The 19,822-nt window shown below is 36.3% G+C and overlaps 1 protein-coding gene across 4 annotated transcripts in view; it reads left to right on the top strand.

The window, feature by feature from the left end:
* LOC135210339 (pleckstrin homology domain-containing family G member 3-like) overlaps positions 1–19,822 on the top strand; it is a 611,354-nt gene that overhangs the window by 138,191 nt on the left and 453,341 nt on the right. The window contains exons 1-2 of one of the 4 annotated variants that reach the window (XM_064243233.1): positions 11,558–11,662; positions 17,808–17,847. The exons of 1 other annotated variant lie outside the window; for it this stretch is intronic. Coding sequence is in view for 1 of the 3 variants with exons in the window: in XM_064243230.1 (XP_064099300.1) it covers positions 11,515–11,662 (148 nt within the window). In the remaining 2 variants the exon portion in view is untranslated. Of the gene's footprint in view, positions 1–11,499; positions 11,663–11,738; positions 11,762–17,807; positions 17,848–19,822 lie in introns of those variants that run through there. 2 more of the 4 variants (XM_064243230.1, XM_064243234.1) reach the window with 2 other exon arrangements.

The raw sequence follows: 19,822 nt of genomic DNA, 5'->3' as shown, positions 1-19,822 counted from the left end.
TACCCCATACTACACCCGAATTTTTGCTTGTAGAATGATTCCCCGAATGAAAATACGTTATTAGATGCACATAATTCAATCTAGCTTTATTATTTTGTCAAGCGCCAATGGGAAATGATCTGAATAGGGGGATAATTTTACCCTTAAAAATTGAAGAACGTCCTGAATTTGAACTAATTCGCAAGCAACTTTCGTCTTTAAAATATCCTGACCATATAATTGAGAAAGCAATTCACAAAGCTAACGTAATTTTCTACCGACCCCCTAAAGACAAGACCAGAGATACACCCAACAATAAAATAATAATTCCCCACCTGACACGATTAAGAGAATAACAACCCCTCGGAAAATCGAACCCTTTTGTATTTACTTACCCAAACACCTTAGCCAAACTCCCTGATTAACGTCCAACAAAAGACATCTCCAAAGGACTCTGGGGTATACGAAATCCCATGCCAGGACTGTGACCAATCTTACATCGGATTTACAGGTAAATCCCTTCCCCAGAGATTAATACAACACAAACGGTCAGTTAGGTATAGGACAACAAGAACTCGGCTATTTTCAACCATATCAAATGAACATAACCATAGAATAAACTGGAATTTGTCACGTGTAATTTATAGCAAGCCAACTGCGGTACAAGAGTCAAATGATGGAATCGGCCTTAATAAAAGAGAGGCAGGTAATGAACATCTCAAAAGGAGGATGGATTTCGGACACGATCGACAACGTCTTCATTCAACCAACCCTTAAGAAGATTAGAGGAAGATTATCAGCGTGGTGACTTAAAATGGCTTGTTTGTGGATGGACCTCTTGGTATAAATACCACCTTTTCTGTGAACTTTTCTCATTCATCTACCTGAAGAGGGAGACAGCAGTCTCTGAAATATAGTACTTTTTCTCTATTTTGGTGTTTTTTTATGGGCTCCTTTTTATTAGATATATATAGATATTATATATATACATATATATATGTGTGTGTGTGTGTGTGTGTGTGTGTGTGTGTCTGTGTGTGTGTATATATATGTGTGTGTGATATATATATATATATATATATATATATATATATACATGTCAACAACATTTGCAACTTAATGTTTGTAACAATAACAAATCTGACCGTGCATGTGAAAAAACCACAAAAAAATTCACACACAACACACAGCACACACACACACATATATATATATATATATAAATATATATATATATATATATATAATATATATATATAATACACGGATATAAAGGTATGGAATCCTGTAAAAGGACACTGGATTTGAATTGATCCGTTAAGTTTCAAAATATGCAAACGCATGCAAAATGTATGCTTGGGAGCATAGTCTAGTAAAAAAAAATGTGTGATATAACTAGGTGACGTCAGAAACTGAATTCATGACGTGTTCACGTATGTAAATACTACGCGTTTTTGCAAAAGTGCTCTCTCTCTCTCTCTCTCTCTCCTCTCTCTCTCTCTCTCTAAGTGTATAGTAAATGTTTATAGTAAGAGGTCTGTGAATACAAATTGACGTTTAAAGTATAAGGCTTGTGAATACAAGAAAGGAATTATTCTTGTAGTTGAATAAGAATTCCTTCTACGGACATCAGACCATTCATCAAGATTCAAAAGCGTTGTGCTAAGATAGACAAGGTCTGCATATCAGTCATTTCTAATAGAGATTATTATAATAAGAGTTAAAAGGTCTTTACAGAATTGTAGAGTATAAAAATTGTTATTTCATAAAGGGGGACCTCATGAAAGGTAATATAGTCTGTGGATCCTGACCACTTCCATAAGCGCCTCAGTGGCGTGGTTGGTTTGGTGTTTGCTTCTCACCTCGGTGGTTGCGGGTTCGATTCTCGGCCATTCCATTGAAGAGTGAGAGATGTGTACTTCTGGTGATAGAAGTTCACTCTCGACGTGGTTCGGAAGTCACGTAAAGCCGTTGCTGAATAACCACTGGTTCCATGCAACGTAAAAACACCATACAAACATAAGCGAAGAGCGAAACTGACTGAATTTCCTACATGTCATAAGGTAAACAAGAGTCTTGTTTGTAGTAAGCCTTGTTACTCGCCAGGACAGATGGTATATATATTACTATAAGCAGTTGGTAGACAGTGCGTTCGGGAGATCAGTTAAAAATAAATAGAAATGCTTTTAGACGATGTTTGTATATACGAAATATACATTTATAAATCTGTGCACACCTTTTATGTATTTTATGAATTGCAAATAATTTTCTAGGGTAATTTTACTTGAAATATTCTTTATTTAGAATATTTGAAGAAACACTTCACATCTCTGCCCTGTACTGCTCCTCTCTCTCTCTCTCTCTCTCTCTCTCTCTCTCTCTCTCTCTCTCTCTTCTCTCTCTAAAGAAGAGCGTGTGACTATATATATATTATATATATATATATATATATATATATATATATATATATATATATATATATACTATATATAAATATATATATATATATATACATACATACATACATATATTATGGTACACAGATAGATAGTGACCAGTTTAGTTTCTCCTTCACTATTTACTATGTCATGTAAGCACGCTAAACACTACCATAAAAAAGAGAAAAACAATTCACGTGCTCGAGCACAAGCACAAAAACCTACCGAACTCCATCCCCCAAGGGTAGGCGATGTTCCAGCCCGCATAATCCCTGGGCAAATCAAAAATGTAAATAAAGCATTACGGAACTTTTTTTCAGTAAAAGCGGAAACGACTGGTGGGAGAGAGAGAGAGAGAGAGAGAGAGAGAGAGAGAGAGAGAGAGAGAGAGAGAGAGAGAGTTTTCGAACTCCGAACCGAGCGAGCAGGGAGTTCGAAGTGTGCGCTTCCAGTAAAAATTCATCATGCCTCTGATGACCTAGGCAGCAGCAGTATATTATATGAGAACATCTGTTTTTTGTTGACTGGTGTGTGTGTGTTGCACCTAAGGTGGTGAGTGAGAGGGGAGAGATAAAACAGGCGTGAGTGATCACTTTTTATTACAGTTCATCGAACTATATTACCGCAATAAAAATGGTAGCATCTCCAAGAGGTTGCCCTTGCTCTCTCCTTTAGATGTGAAACCATCCAGAAGATATTAATGTTTTTCCTTTTTCTTAGCGGAGGAAACCCAAGATGTGTCTCATTTCCGCAAATATTAGAAAGGGAACTTTATGAGAGATTTTTGTTTTAATCAGTTTATTGCGCACATTGGCGTCAAGAAACAATTGAGGGATTATATAGTAAACAAAATAATATTTGTTTACACGTATATGGTAATTAGGGTATACCAAAAGAATTCACATGGGACACAAAGTAAATGTAACTGAAGTGTAGCTATATTACAAATGTTCCAATGACATTATAGGTAGTTATGCCTGTCTTTAGTTAATATCACACATAGTCAATTTGATGAACTGTAATATTTGTTCAGTATCCACCATTATGAGAGAGAGAGAGAGAGAGAGAGAGAGAGAGAGAGAGAGAGAGAGAGAGAAGCTCTGTATTGAGGGAACCCAAAGAGGACATTTGATATGGGATGTATTCGGTTTCCATCATTTTCCTTTCCAGACTTTTCTTGAATTTCCCATCTGTCATTTCCACACGGTCCAGGTCAGGCTACTTTTCCCTAATTATGTCAAATTTTGAACTTTTAACTTATAACTTGCTCAAAGTACGTTGAGAAGCAGCGGCGGCTCCCGCTCTCTCCCTACCTTCTCTATCTCTCTTTAATATACATATAGAGAAGAGAGATAGAAGAGAGAGAGAGACAGAGAGAATTATACATATATATGAAGATTACATATATAACATATAATATAATATATAAATATAAATCTATATATATATACATATAATATATATATATATATATATATATACATCGATATATATCATATATTAATATTACATTATATATATATATATATGTAATTAGGCACGAAGATTATAGTAATTCGTCTTTCACGTAGGAAAATGAAAAAGGCACGTCTCAGAAAATGCCCAACAGTTTTGTCCTCCAATTGACCTCTTCTTGGAGTTTTCATTTTCGTATGTGGAATACAACGGAATATATATATATATATATATATATATATATTATAATATATATATATATATATATATATATATTATAGTTTATAAATACCATGAATGCATTTAGTACTGGCGTTCTCTGACGGTAGTTTCAAGATATTTATGTCATTGCACGTGGAAGGGCCGATGATAAGCTCTATTGATCCATAAAACTCATTGATTTATTGGTCTCAAGTGGTCGAAATTCACTCTTCCGCTGGGGCCAGTGATTCTGTATTCGCTCTTCCGTTCTGCTTCGGTTGACGATTTTTGTTTGTTTGGATATGTTTTGATTTTGTCGTTAAGGAAGAGAGCAGTGAAGCTTATTTTATTTTCTTAGTACGCACTGTCGTTTATCTTTATTCACTACGTTAATCTGATAAAATGAAATTACTATTAATTTGAATTGCGTAAACTATTGAATGGGTTTTCTGATGACTTTTCATTTTTTTTTAATTGCGTCAGTTCGTTTTTAGATTAAGCCTTGCCCTTCATACCTGTCTAATCATCTTCATATTGCTCACCCGCGATCACTTTGTAGTCTTGCCACACCTGTTATTCACCTGTTTTTCATGTCCCCTCCTGTCTTTCAAATTCACTCCCCTCTGTTCCTCCCTTTTCTCTTATCCCTTATAATAGGGTGCTTAACCTAAGGGGAGAGAGATCTCCAATCACCTCCCAGTGGCCCCCTCCTCCCCCTCCTCCCCTCACCCTTTCTGCCTCCCTTCCCGCCTTCTGCATCTCAGGTTTCAATGACATTTTTTGCTGTCATCATTTCGTTGCGGTAGTGAAAGAAAGTTAGATATATGCATTTTTCAATTACACGGTTGTGTGTTTGTATGGAGAATTGTTGAGTTGTTCGTTCGTTCAAGCTAACATTTTTATTTGGTTTTAGCTGATAGGGTATTGGAGGTGGCCGGGTGTTTTGAATTTTAGTAGTGTATTCCCCCTGTGCAAGGTCACTAACATAGTGCCATAATTCCATGTTGTTTAAGTTTCTTATTCTGTAACATCAGTTAATTATGGCGGTGTATATTTTCAAAATTTGTAAAAAATATGGGTCAGCGCCTCAAGTCCATTAATATAAAAAAAACTTTCACTGAATAAAAGGCCCAAGTATAATAAAATGAATGTGACTGAATGAGAAGATGAATCAGTACTCAATATAAAGACTAACTGTAAATATCAGTATAAGAAACTGATTGTATGGTGTATGATTCATGAAGGTTTTTTTTTTCTTATCTTAAAGTCATTCAGTATCTTATGTATGATATAGTGCATGGTGCATGCATTGGTAGTAGGAAACGATGATTTGCTAATTTTTACGTTGCTGTGTTTCAAGTATACGGGAAGTGAATTGGATCTCTCTCTCTCTCTCTCTCTCTCTCTCTCTCTCTCTCTCTCTCTCTCTCTCTCTCTCTCTCCGTTTGGAATCGAGCAGCGAAGTCGACATGATCTTCTCTGACTGCGTTAAGGTTTTTCATATAGAATTGATCACTTTATATTATGCGATCATCTCCGAGAGAAACTCTTAGAAGTCTGGCTAACAATTTTCTCCCAGAATGGAGCGCTGCTGCGTCTCAGCTAATTGAGCACTGATCCAAACCTGCTCCACTCATATCAGTTGCTCCACAAGAAACAGTCCTCTGTCTTGTTCTCTTTATCACCGGGATAAGAGAACTTGTTAGCAGCCACAGAGCTCTTTATATCATAATTCATCGACGATTGTTGGGTGTCGACCTTAATTTGCATACCCGAAAAAACCGCACGCAGTTACGAAATGAGCTGTAAAATGTATAGTTAATTCTTTGGGTGAGAGAAATAAGGCGGTCATTAATGGGGACCAATTTCTTCACCTACGCTGACGTTAGTTATCACGAAATTTCGCTCCGTCTTAATCCAGGCGGAAATGTCAGTACGTTCAAGCCAAAAGTCAAAGATCTTTGAGTCATCCTTTCTGGAAGCGTAACCTTTTCTACTCATGTTGACAGAACGATAGTGAATGATCGTATACTGATGACATTTACAAAGATATATCAGTGCCATGTTCACTATATAAGTGATATTGATTTGACCAAGTATGAACTATAGCTCAACAGTACGATCTTCCCAGCTTAACTAACCACAGCCAAATGGAACGACTTCAGAGGGGCTATATAACTTTACAAAAAAGCTAGGCACGCGAATGACCTTCCATTTCTTGCTAAACTGTAAAACGCTGAAATCTATTAGCGTCCAGCATAGGCACGAACCCTCTAGATTTATTATTGTACATTTAGAATATCAAGGGTGCCTTGTTTACCGGCACACCCATGACAACCAGAAATCTTCGCTCTTCAAGTTTATTGCATTCCTGGAACCAGTTTTAGATTACTTTTACCCCAACATTCGCTATATAATAAATCATTCGTCAGAGATTGTTTGTGTCCTGCCATTCGTATTCATTGTTTCTAAACTATATATTGTCTCCTTAGTTGCATTCCAGCCATTGATAAGCAGCACTAACACACATTTAAGAGCAAATTAGAGAACTTCTTGGATATCCTTCCGGATGAGACGAAATGCGATGCCAGTGGTCATTTCTACGACTTTAATTCGGTCTAACATCTTGTATCCAGTTCTGGAATCAGACTAACATCTTTTTTTTTTTCATAGCTGTTGCAAATGAAATGCGAATATACGTATGGAGGGCTTCCACTTCATAGGGGTGGAGTATCTCTCTCTCTCTCTCTCTCTCTCTCTCTCTCTCTCTCTCTCTCTCTCTCTCTCTCGTTGATAAAAATCTTTTTATGTAAGTGGATATATTCTGCCCGCAAAACCCATCCACGTTTTTTTCCTCTTACTACAGTGTCTACCCTTTTGTGAATTTTTATGGAAATTTATTAAAAGCTTCAAGTTAATCTCGGCAAGAGCCTTCATATATCGTAATATCAAAACCAGTTATTTTTTCTTTAAATGCCTTCTATCATATAATTTTCTACTAACTGTCATATGATAGAATAAGCCGAAATTCAGTTTTTTTTTTTTTTAAGAATGTGTAATTTGACTTATTTATGGCTGTTGAGCCATGAATAAATGTTTTCAGCAAATCTAGCAATTACTAAATGCATAAACGATCTTAATCCATATGACTATTTCCATGTCGTTATAAAGGTGTACAATATTTGTAAACGCATGCAATTTCAACACGTTAATGCTTCCATTTATAGTTTCAGTGAACCGTACACCACCACGGAGACAGTTTGGTATCTAGCCACATGTTACTACAAGTGTCCAGACTGCATCGTGTGCTTATGATTTGTTGGTTTCCAATACCGGGGGGAGGAGCAGGTGTCCAAGGATGGAAGGTGTACTGGAAAAGTCGAACACTTCTTCCTTCCTACCGTTTCTGATTCGTTGCTGAGTAAATTTTTATGCCCTATTTCTTGTATCGTTGCAAGTTTAACGTATATTTGCTGAAAATGTACATATTTTCAATTAAATTGCTTATAGTACAGTGAACAATTACCTTTTAGGAATCTTGTTGCATATATATATATATATATATATATATATACATATATATATATATATATTTATATATACCTATAGTATAAACATACCGATGTTTGTTCGTTTGTTGTTTACTTTGTTTGTTATCGGACGGAAATTCAAGCAGTTAAGATTCACGCGTTATGCATTTTTATCATTCTCATAACCTTCAACTCTTGCAAGCTTTCCATTCATGAAAGTGGAAGCAATTCATTACTTCGCAAGTTCCACGGTATTATTTCATATCCCCTTCCCGGAAAGTGGGAAAGTGTGTGTCCAGAACTCAAAGAAAAAGAGAGAGAGAAAGAGAGAGAGAGAAAAGATCGTGGCAGTTATATGAGTTTCCCCTTCGGTGGACGTAAAGATGGAAGGATATGAGCATAGGATGACGAACGCATAATGTGTCACCTGACACCCTTCTCTCTCTCTCTCTCTCTCTCTCTCTCTCTCTCTCCCCCCCCCCCCAGCCTCTTTGCAAGTCCTATTTACCTTCTTATTCTTCGGGGTCCCTGATGAAGCGTTTGCACTTCTCTTGTTGGGACTTTTTGTTTGAACACATGTGCTCATTCATTCTCTCGCCTTGGGACTTTAATTACGAGCCATCTTGTTCAACCCTCATCTTCCCCACTTTTACGCTCTTTTATATAAATTTTGTTGTTGTTGTTATATATTTCTCTATTTTATGTAGACGTTTACATTCATGCACGATATATACTCATGTACCCTCAATCTCTCTCTGTCTCTCGGGAGGGTAACTCGAATGAAAAAGAGGGTTTTCCCCAAAACAGGTTTTGAATCTAATGTCATTTTTACTTTTTTTTTTTTTTTTTTTTTTTTTACTGTCCTTAATACCATTGTTTGCTTGCTCAGCTCATCTATTGATATCAGGAACATTAAGCTTTTTTGGAGTACAGTAATGGATTACTGTTTGTTTCTCGCAATAGTCTGTTTGGGTACACCGATGTTGATGAATGCGATTAGTTCAAAGGAAGAATAACTTATAATTCCGTGCATAATATTTTTGTTTTACTTCTCATTTTTATCTTTTCATCATTAGAGCCTTGCTTACTTAGAGTAATTAAAATTCTATTATAAATATTCTGAACTTCCCAGGAATCTACCCTCTCGAATCTAGCCCAGTCCATGTCTGTGGAATGTCTCGTATACACCCTTTCTAATGAGATTTTATTTCAGTTTAGCATCGTCCGAAATCGTCTTACGAATGCTTTGTCCCGCCACTACCTTTAGACTGAATACCCACTACACCTCCTTCATTCCCTACATTCGTTACCCTTCCCCCGTCCATAACAACCCATCCATCTAACCCATGTCTGCTCCCTCTACACTACAGAGACACAGCAGTAGTAGTAGTCGGCGAGTCCGGTAGGATGTTTACACGCTAACTGGAAAGGGGGAAAGAGAGCTGTATGTTTGTATGGGGCAAAAGCTCCCCATCACCCTATCTCAACAATAAGTGATACGCTCAGAGGAAGAAGTTATTGGGTTTCCGACTTTTATTTAGTGGAAATGTCCCTTTTGAGAGAGAATTTATGTTCTCTGGAATGAAGTCGTATCTCATGTTGATTGCTTTTTTGCTTTGTTCTTTTGTTGATCATTTTCACTTTTTATCGTGTGCTTGTGTTTGTTTTGGAATTTAACGTTAAGCCTACATAATTTTATTTCGTATATCGCTGGCATTTGTCGTCTTTTTATACAGTATTAATGAAAAAGTAATATATCATTTAAAGCCCTTTCAGTGATGACGAATTGGCTATCGCTCACATTTTGTAGGATATGAAGGCGTTCATTGCTATGTATGCCGTAACACTATTTAAGTATTCGCTTTAAGTTTCATGAAAAATATATCATCACTATGTATGACACTGGAATGCATTTCTGACAATAGCTATTATTTCATTCTTCAATGGCTCGAATATGAGAACCACGCTGTGATTAAGTCAACACCTGGTTTCGTCATCTGATGGCGAATATTGGTGCTTGTTGTTAAGGCAGTGAAAAATTTGACGACGCGATTCCGCCATTTTTATATTAGAAATGGAATATAAGATGTAGGCCAGAGGCCAAGGACTGGGACCTAGGAGTTCACTCAACGCTGAAAGGAAAATTGAGAGTAAAGGAGGTTGTAAAGATGTAACAGGAGGGATTCCTCGCAGTTGCTCTCTGAAACAATTGTTAGGAGAGGGTAGAAGAAAGGGAATATGAACGGAGGTATAGTAAAAGGAGTTAAAGGAGTTGCACCTAGGGGCTGAAGGGACCCTACGAAGATCCTTAATTAATGCCCACAGTGCACTGCGTGAGGTGCACTGATGGCACTACATCCCTACCAGGTACCATTTTTATATGCTCTGTCGTATTCAGGGACGCATGGGTTATCAATCTCATGTGTTACAAGAAGGGCACGGGGCACGGTATGGTGCCCAGGGTGTGTATTCGTGTGTGGTTCGTGCCTTTGGCTTGATAACATCTTCCCCTCTTTCCGCTAATGTGTAGAGAAATGAAACTTTGTAATCCTGCCACGTTCGACCCTCTCCCTCCCTCCCTCCCTCACTTCCTACTACCTAACCCACTCTGCTGCTTTTGTTCATTTCCGGTTTTTTCTTCGATTTGTTTTTTGGTAGAATTCATTGTTGCCTTTTTGGTCGTGTTGAATTTTTTCCCCCACAGGTTTTCTATCTGTAGTTTTCTTTTTCGTATACTATTTTGTGTTTGTTTTATCTTACTTCATCAACTTTTATTACGTGTTATTTTCACATATTTATTTGATGTTTTATCTCTTATTTATCAACTTTTTTTTACTGTTATTTTCACGTATTATTTATTACTTGCTTTTTCAATTTCAACCCATTTTATATTTTTTATATTCTTTCGTGTATATCAAATTACAGGTTTTTCCTGTTCTCTACCCATTGCTTATCCTATTTAGACTTTTTCTCTTGCCATTTCCATTCATTGTTGGTCCTAGTCCGTCCCGAATTACTACCAGTAATTATTTTTCTATTCAGCCCCCCCCCCTTTTTTTTTTTTTTTACCGTCTCTCACATATAAACCTAATATTTTCAGTCATTCGCTCATCCCGTTCCTTTAGCTTTTCCTTAGGTCTCCTTTTGAACAGTGGCATCTGAAGAGCATCTTCCTCCTCCTCCTCCTCTCCTCCTCCCTCCTCCCTCCTCCCTCCTCCGCCTCCTCCTCCTCCTCCCCTCCTCCTCCCCCATCCACCCCAAGGACATCCCTTGTCTAGGAGGTCGGCGTCGGCTTTTCTCCTCTTGAAGTTTAGGGTCGCGGCTTCCCTTCTTCTTTCCTTCCTCTCCTACTCTCCTCCTCCTCCTCGAGTGTCTCGTCTCTCTTCCGGTTACTACTTGCCCTGCTATCATTATTTGCTCGTTAGCCCCTCCTCTGGTCTTCCCGCTCTGTGGCTGTTTGCTATTTGTTTGTGCGCTTAAATTCGAGCGAATATATTCCTCACTATTGTATGCGTAACCTCGTCTGTTCCATTTTATTATTTAAGTAGAATGTAAAAGTCATTTTTAAGAGTTTTTATGGATCTGTTTATATGATCATTGATTTCAAGAGAGAAAATTTTATCCTGTGGTGTTAGCATCTCTCCAGTTGTGTGTCTGAGAGAGAGAGAGAGAGAGAGAGAGAGAGAGAGAGAGAGAGAGTCGGATGTTGGACTGATTAGAGACGTGATATGATTGGCTGTTAAACAAGAGCGCGTGATTATGCCAATTAATATCTTTTGATCGCGATGTCGGAGAGCTAGAGGATGACACAGTGTGTGAGAGAAAGAGAGAGAGTGGGGGTGTGGGAGGAAGAGAGGGAAGGGGGTGATAGAGGAGGGAGAGAGAGAGAGAGAGAGAGACAGGGCACGAGAATGAGAGAAAAGAAGGAGCGAGGGGAAACCTTCAGAAGAGGGGCGGTAGACTTCTTCCCGGGTGCACGTTCGGGGGTGGCCACAGAGAGACACTCCCTCGCGGCTAGCTCCCCTTTTTCTCTCTCCCCGGAATGTCATCATTTGAAAGGTTAATGGTGTTTGAGATGAGTGTGTGCCCATTCGTCAACAGATGCTCGAGTGGAGCTTTGCTGTTAACTCTGGAATTGAGCAAGAAGACGAGAAAAATGTGATGTGATTAGCATGTCTGTTTAGTTCATGATTATTTTCCGTGGTCGTTTTTTTTAAGTGACGAGCAAAGTAATTTTATTGTTGTTGCCCAGGACTTTGGAAACGGTTGTGCGTCTGAAAATTAGTGTTCCAGTGGATAGTGTTCTTGGTGTTATTCTTGTGTAATAATTAAAGACACCCCTAGTCATAAATGTTTTTATGGTTTAGAAAAATTATGAAGGAACTCATATCTTTTAACTTCATTTGCAATAGTCTTTTTATTTTGCTTGTTTTTTAGTGACTAACCATGATACAGGATTCTATACTCAGATTCTTCAGTCTCTTTATAGAATATAGTTATTGTTTTATGTGTTTATTGCGTTATGAAATTTTTTGTTTTACCAGGAGTAAGAACATTTATATGTGGCTCCGATAACATGTATTTTAATGCATTTTTTATTCGTTATACATCAATTAAGATATTTCTTACCTATCTCACACACATATGTATATATTTTTATAATATTATTATATATGGTATATATATATATTATATATATATGATATATATTGTGTGTGTGTGTATATACATATATTATATATATATATATATATATATATATATATATATATATATATATATATTATATATAGTGAAACAGAGATCAGCTTTTGACCTGATCACGCTATTTTAAGGTAGATGATAATTGCTGAATTCACATTTTATGAATATGATTTTATTATACGATTAACATAGATACGGCATATGTGAGTCGACCAGTGACTAGAAATAAGCAAGGTTCTTTTTCAAGATTGTAATTTTAAAACATAATGCGTATCACTGTGAAGTTGGGACATTGATTCATAGTTTATGATCTCTTTGTGTAGCACATAATTAGCAAGCTGCAACAAGATACAGCTGTATTCTGTGGTACACACACACACACACACACACACACGAAGGAAAGATAAAGAAGGCCTTTGGACTTACTGCTATGTAAAGGACAGGAAGTTGGAAGCCCAGCGCCAATCCGTTGTTGCAGTTCCTCGCTGGACGAGTGGGTTACGTGTTCGCCTACCGACTCGGTAGTCCGAAGTTCGATTCTCCACTCTGCCAACGTGGAATCAAGGGAATTTATGTCTGGTGATAAGAAATTCAATTCTCGATCTAATGTGTTTCAGATCCCACAATAAGCTGTAGGTCCCGTTGCTAGGTAACCAATTAGTTCCTAGCCACGTAAAAATATCTAATCCTTGGGGCCAGCCTAGGAGAGCTGCTGTTAATCAGCTCATTGGTCTGGTTAAAGTAAGATATACATTTTTTAACCATTCCTTTGTTTCTTTTTCCTTCGTGGCATTTTTCTTTCTTTATATAGTCCTCACGTTCTATATTTTCGTGATTCAGTTACACACTCACTTATATACATACACATATGTGTGTATGTATGCACGTTTGTGTATGTGATAGCTTTATTGTAATTTTTCATTATTCATTGTATAGGTAGCCTGTACACATGTGTGCAGGTCATATAATATAATTATTGTTAGCCGTAACCCGAGTATTGTTATAGAAAGAAATGACGTCGCTATATTCCGTGAGAGTTACGTTTCTAATGCAGTTGCAGTCCAGTATTATATTAACTATATATTAATTATATTATGTCTTCCAGCGATTCACTTTGCTAAACGGTGCTGCCCTGGAGTTTGATCGTGATGATGTACTTCGATTCGTGGTAGTGTTGAAACATTGGGTATTGTGTTAGTCTTTGCATCTGTGTAACAGTCACAATAAAAGTATGGTAAAAGGTTCACACAAATACGCACCTATACATATATCTATATTATATATATATAAATGTGTATTTATGTATATGAATATGTATATATATTCATTATACACGGACATGTCCTCCTGTGTGTGCTTTCCTGACGAGAGAGAGAGAGAGAGAGAGAGAGAGAGAGAGAGAGAGAGAGAGAGAGAGAGAGAAAGTATACAATTTAAATGTTTGCATTGGTAAAATAGCTGTCATATTAAGTAATTATACGTAATTACTTTATGATCAGTAAGAATAAAACATTTATTTTAAATCCAGAGGTCACTGTTCAACTATACAATTATTCATAAATGGTTGTATAAAGCATAATAAGAAACACTGATCTGTTAATGATCTGTATAGTGCAGCCTGTAGTATAGAAAGAGGGTGTGCGAATTGTTTGTAACTGCTATTAGTTGCGCACCTGTCGAGCTCTCTCTCTCTCTCTCCTCTCTCTCTCTCTCTCTCTCTCTACATATCTAATCTATACATACACACATATATGTGTGTGCGTATGTATATATATATATATATATATATATATATATATATATTATCTTTATGCATATATATATATATTTACATATATATATACATATATATATATATATATATATATATATATATATATATATATGTATATATATTGTTATTGTTATTGTTACCAGTAAATTGGCAACACGGCTTTGACAGCTACAAATGTACTTCAACTGCTAATCCGTGAGTAAACCCCATGTGCACAACATAAGCTGTTTTATCTGCATAAAAGGCTCATCAGCAATGCGTTGAACATCCCCACACGCCGGGACATTCGCAACTATTCCCCCCTCCCAACCCCACCCCCACTGTGCTACAAACTCACAGTCGATAATTTACTCACTCCGTCACCTCTTACACACTTGTGTTTTCTGGTTATCAAGTCCTTTCCTTTTCACAGGCCTCTTTCCGCCCTATACATGAAAGAATATAAAAATATTTTTCCACCTATTTCTATTCTTGCTCTCTTCTTCCTTCTGAACACTTCTGAATGGTAGACTTTTCAAACAACCCGTCGTTCTTCTCGCTTGGCCAAACCTCAGAATGCTGCGATCCATCCAATCTCCTACGCGAATCCTTGACCACTTCTGCATAATCTCGACATTTCTTAATTTTTTATTTTTTATTTCCCCTTGCTCGGCCTCCTACAGAAATAGTTGAAATAGTTCACGTCAACAGCGCCATACTTCCTCCTTTTTTATTTGAATTCCTTACACACACACACACACACACACACACACACACACACACACATATATATGATATATATATATATAATATATATATATATATATATATATATATATTGTATATGCATTAAGATATAAATGTCCTTTAATATCCAATTCGCTCTACCTGGGAATTAATATATTTTCATATGTTAACCGAAGCGGAATTTTTTTAGTTGATAATAATTTCGTCCTCTGTTGGATTCGAACCAGTGGACAGAGGAGGAATCAGGACTTCAGTGAGGTTACCGACTCGGCCAAGTCCTGAATTCTCCTCTGTTCGTGTTTCGAATTCACGAGAGGTCGAAATTATTATCAACTAAAAAATTCCCATTCGATTATTACACATATATGAAAATATGTTAATTCTGAGGTAGAGCGAATTGATATTAAAGGACATTTGTAGCTTAATGCATGTATATGAATCACGGTGACGTGATAGAAAAAATTCATATACCTATATATATACATATGTATGTATATATATATATATATATATATATATATATATATATATATATGTGTGTGTATAGATATATATATATATATATATATATATATACACATGAATATATATATATATATATATATATATATATATATATATATATATATGTATATACATACGTATAGATACTGTATATATTTATTTATTCATATAAGGAGAGAGAGAGAGAGAGAGAGAGAGAGAGAGAGAGAGAGAGAGAAAGGAGAGAGAGAGGTGGTGGGGGCCAGAGAAGTGTATGCAAATTTACTTAGCCTTTTTTTTCCGTCATCCTACGGGTCCACATCTATGCCTTTCTATGTCTCCCTATCTGTCTATTTCACCCATACATAAACAAACCATGAAATTCCAAAGGTATTTTACTACCAATAGATGGCTCGTGCCAAGCTCTATAACTCACTGGCGAGAAGGATTTGTGAAAGCGTGTAAAGGCCTATACTATCTGAAAGGAGAGAGAGAGAGAGAGAGAGAGAGAGAGAGAGAGAGAGAGAGAGAGAGAGAGAGAGAGAGACGGGGGGAGAAGAATAATTCAAGTCGAATCAAATTTAAATCGTAGGCGCGTTTTTTTAGGCCTATCTGGGGATGGAATTTTGTTGTTTGGGATTGCCTTCGGCGCGCTTGTTGAATGAATGGAAACTAAAAATAGATGGGTAGGGAGAAACGTTGGGATGATGCATTCAATTGAGCGATCGATATAGGCTTGCATTTAAAGGTATTAGTGGCTTTGTGAATAATTACGTTGAAAAGGGGTCGTAATGAGGGAAGATTTTGTTTTTAATTTGTTTTTGTTAACAGGGGAAATGGGTGGGACAGAGGGGAAATTATGTGAAGGGGAAAATGCGTTTGTTTAAAAAAAAATTCAATGCACTTGGCTTGGTTGTGTTCAGGTTTGTTTGTTTGTTTGTTTGTTGTGAATTTTTATTTACTGGGCGATGCCGAGCATCATTGCAAATGTATGCAATTATATAATGCATTTCGTGTACTCTGTTATTACTGTGATTATTTGTTTGAGTATTTGGCATCCCTCGATGTATGTTTTTACTTTTGACTGCTTTAAACCTCATTTTTTGCAGCATATAAAATGTAATATCTTAAGTGCTATGAACGTAAAACCAGAAGTTTGAGTATTTGAGTACACCGTAAAAAGAAAAAAAAAAATTCTGCGTATCAAACCTATAGATGGTAAAGCTTAATTAGTCACGTTTGTAAAAGGGTAACAGCATTTTCGATCAGTTTGGTCCATAAGGTAAAGAGATCCTGTGAAGCTGCAGACATACGCACAGCAAAGCAATATTCCAGCAATAATCGAACAAAAGGTTTGAATCGTGTTGCAGTAGTACAATCAATGTCTGTCGCTTTAGAAAACCTTGAAAACAATGAATTCGTTCAGTAAAAGTACTACAAAGTTAAGGAATTTAAAATGTTGCTACAAACAATGGCAAAAATGACAATGAATAGTTTGCATTTGGAATCCCGCGTGTATGAGACGGAGTATAATAGACACGTTACATTGTTGAAGTACTACGTAGTAAATAATTTGATAAATGGGAAAGTGCAGCCAACTTGGTTGTGTTTAACTGAGGATAGTGGCGATCTTGTGTACTTCCTCTCATGTAAACACGGAATTTCATCAGCACATACAATAGCACATTACTTGGTGTACACACACACACGTACACGCACACACACACACACACACACCCAGTTCAATTGCAAATCTTTGGCGCGTCGGGCCCCTGATTGTCGTTTCTATGGCTGTCGTTATTTTGACGGGCCGGTGAACACCTCCGGGCGACACCATCCCATGTAGATATCGTAATGGCTGTATTAGATCGTCAGATGCGTCTCATTAGAACCGGTCGCTTGATGAATGGGGTGTATGTAGTATTTGACGTTAACTCGGTGCGTCCTTTTGAGTCGGGAGGTCTAAAAGGGTCTCTAAATATTGTAGTGTACTATTCACGTCTTTCAACACGGAATTGGTCAGGTGACTGTCATTTTCAGTACTTTGCTACGGTCGTGATGATCCCATGGACAAATGTTAATCACATTTATTTTTCTTTAAATGAGGTTTATAAATTTTGTTGACGAGTAAACATATTCGTTCGGATGGCAGTGCATAGATTTTCGCCTGAAATCTCCTTTTATCTCTTTTTTAGTGGTTCATATATGTATACTTCTGGTTGTTCATATATGTATACATGTGTGTATGTAGTTCGTAACGGAGTCTTTGCTTGCATATAAGTAGATTTCACATCTTTGTTTAGGGATCGACTTATGTAAGTCTTATATATTCCATGTTGTATCGTATTAATGAAGAATCTGGTGTATTGGTTTTCTTATTTTTTAACTTCTTTGTTTTCATAAGAGTTGCTGATGAAGGCCATTTTATTTAAAACGCAGACGTAATTACTTCCCTCCAAGTTGCTATATGTATTTATGCAAATTCTTTACTAACGACTGTTTTTGTTTCTTTCACAGGTAAGTTGATGCTTTGATCATGACTTCCCTCCGGTAACAGGTAAATACATAAGTGTTTGTCCTTGGTCTTTTATTATATTCACAAATATTGAATCACAAATATAGTTTGATACTCAATTCGCTATTTCTTTGGAATAACTTGTATCCAACGGGGAAAAAAATTATAAATGTCTGTAAGTTATTTCCATGTCTTAGTGAATGAATTATAGAACGATATTTGTAGCTTAATATTTGTGAATATGAATAATCAGTGTTTATACATATACATATATATATATATATATATATATATATATATATATATATATATATATATATATATATATATGTGTGTGTGTGTGTGTGTGTAAGTGTACATACATACATACATTACATACATTTTCATATTAATTTTTTGTTTAATATCCAATTCATGCTACTTCGGGAATATCACCGAAGAGGAATTATAAGTGACAAATGGATTGGTGCATAATTGTCTCGAACACTCGACAGTACCTTCCAACGACCCCAGTCGATGTTCAGATCATTGAACCTTCAATATATATATATATATATATATATATATATATATATATATATATATATATATATATATATATATATATATATATATATATATATATATATATATATATATATATATTATCGTGTGTGTGTTTCTACTTGTACAGTAGTATGTAAAATATCGTTTTTCTGAGAACTTTCCTTTTGCAACTCTCAGTGTAAAAGGTGCTTATGAAATTCTTTTAAAGGGAGAGGATGGTATGTATGCACTGCCAAATAGATAAGAATGATTTTCATTGGTTTTTATCATGCCAATATGTATTTTGGCTGCTTCGTATATATGTGACGTGTAATAAGTCTTTTCTTCAAGACAGTACCCGTTCTTCCTAGCGTCCTATTTAAGCTTTCCTATTTATCTTTGTTCTTCGTTCGGATACCGTTAGTTTGGATTCGCTTTCTGTTTTTTTTTTTCTCCTTCTTTTTTTAGATAATTCTATTTTGTGAGAATAATCTTATTTAATAAGGAAAAATAAGTTTTATATATTTTTTATATCCACAAATCATTTGGTGGCTATAGGATGTCAGTTTCCTAGGGGAAATACGAGAGAAGGGGTTAGGGCAAGCAAGGACATGCCAAATTGCTAGCGGCCCCACACACACACACACACACACCAATAAAAATGTATATAGATATATAATTCTCTGACAAATATTTTGTCAGTCTTGTATTTAACATTTGTTTATTTGCAAGTGGCTTTTCTTAGATTTGCAGTCTGATGTCTGTTACATTGTACTGATAGTCATCATGTTTTATCCTAGTAGAAACTACTGTACAAATCATTAAACAGTCAGTATTATTCTTGTGGTATGTGATAAATTATCACCACCTTTGTCATAGTTATCGCCCTTTCTCTTCACCATCTCGATCATTTTAGTTGTAAAGCACCGTAGTCATTTGGATCAGTTGTGAAGGTATGAGAAAAAAAAAGCTGTGGTATTCCATTTGTTGTATTTATTCCCAGCGGTAATTAAAGTAGTTCTTGAACCTTGCTGTTTGTGAGGCCTTGTCCCGCGAGGAGGGCTCTTTCTTTCTCTCGTCTGGTTTTGACACAGAATCAACACGGGAATGAAATGTCGCCTGAGAAAATTCGCCCTGTCGGCCGAGTAGGAGAAGAAGAAGAAGAAGAAGAAGAAGGAAGAAGAAGAAGAAGAGCAGTGGCTTTTGCTTGTTTATTCTGTGCTGAACATTCTTTTCCTCATCCTTCCCTCTTCTGTGGCGCGGGTTAGTAGTACTCGTGCTCACACGATTCGCGCACTCTCTCTACTACAGGTCTTTGCTTATGTAAAGGATTTCTTGTTAATATGGTTTTTTTTAATCAGGTTTCCTATTTTTGGAGATGTTTCGTTGAAGCTAGATTCCTAATATCCTGCGTTGTTCAAGTTTTTATATTAGAAATGTTAAATGCTTGTTTGTTTATCTATTTATTTGAGAATTTGTGCTAGTTTTAAAG

Source organism: Macrobrachium nipponense, chromosome 39 (genome assembly GCF_015104395.2).
Source record: "Macrobrachium nipponense isolate FS-2020 chromosome 39, ASM1510439v2, whole genome shotgun sequence".
In the NCBI taxonomy this organism is placed as follows: Eukaryota; Metazoa; Arthropoda; class Malacostraca; order Decapoda; family Palaemonidae; genus Macrobrachium; species Macrobrachium nipponense.
Note: the sequence above shows the minus strand (reverse complement) of the source record. Positions and strands in the feature narration are given on the sequence as shown.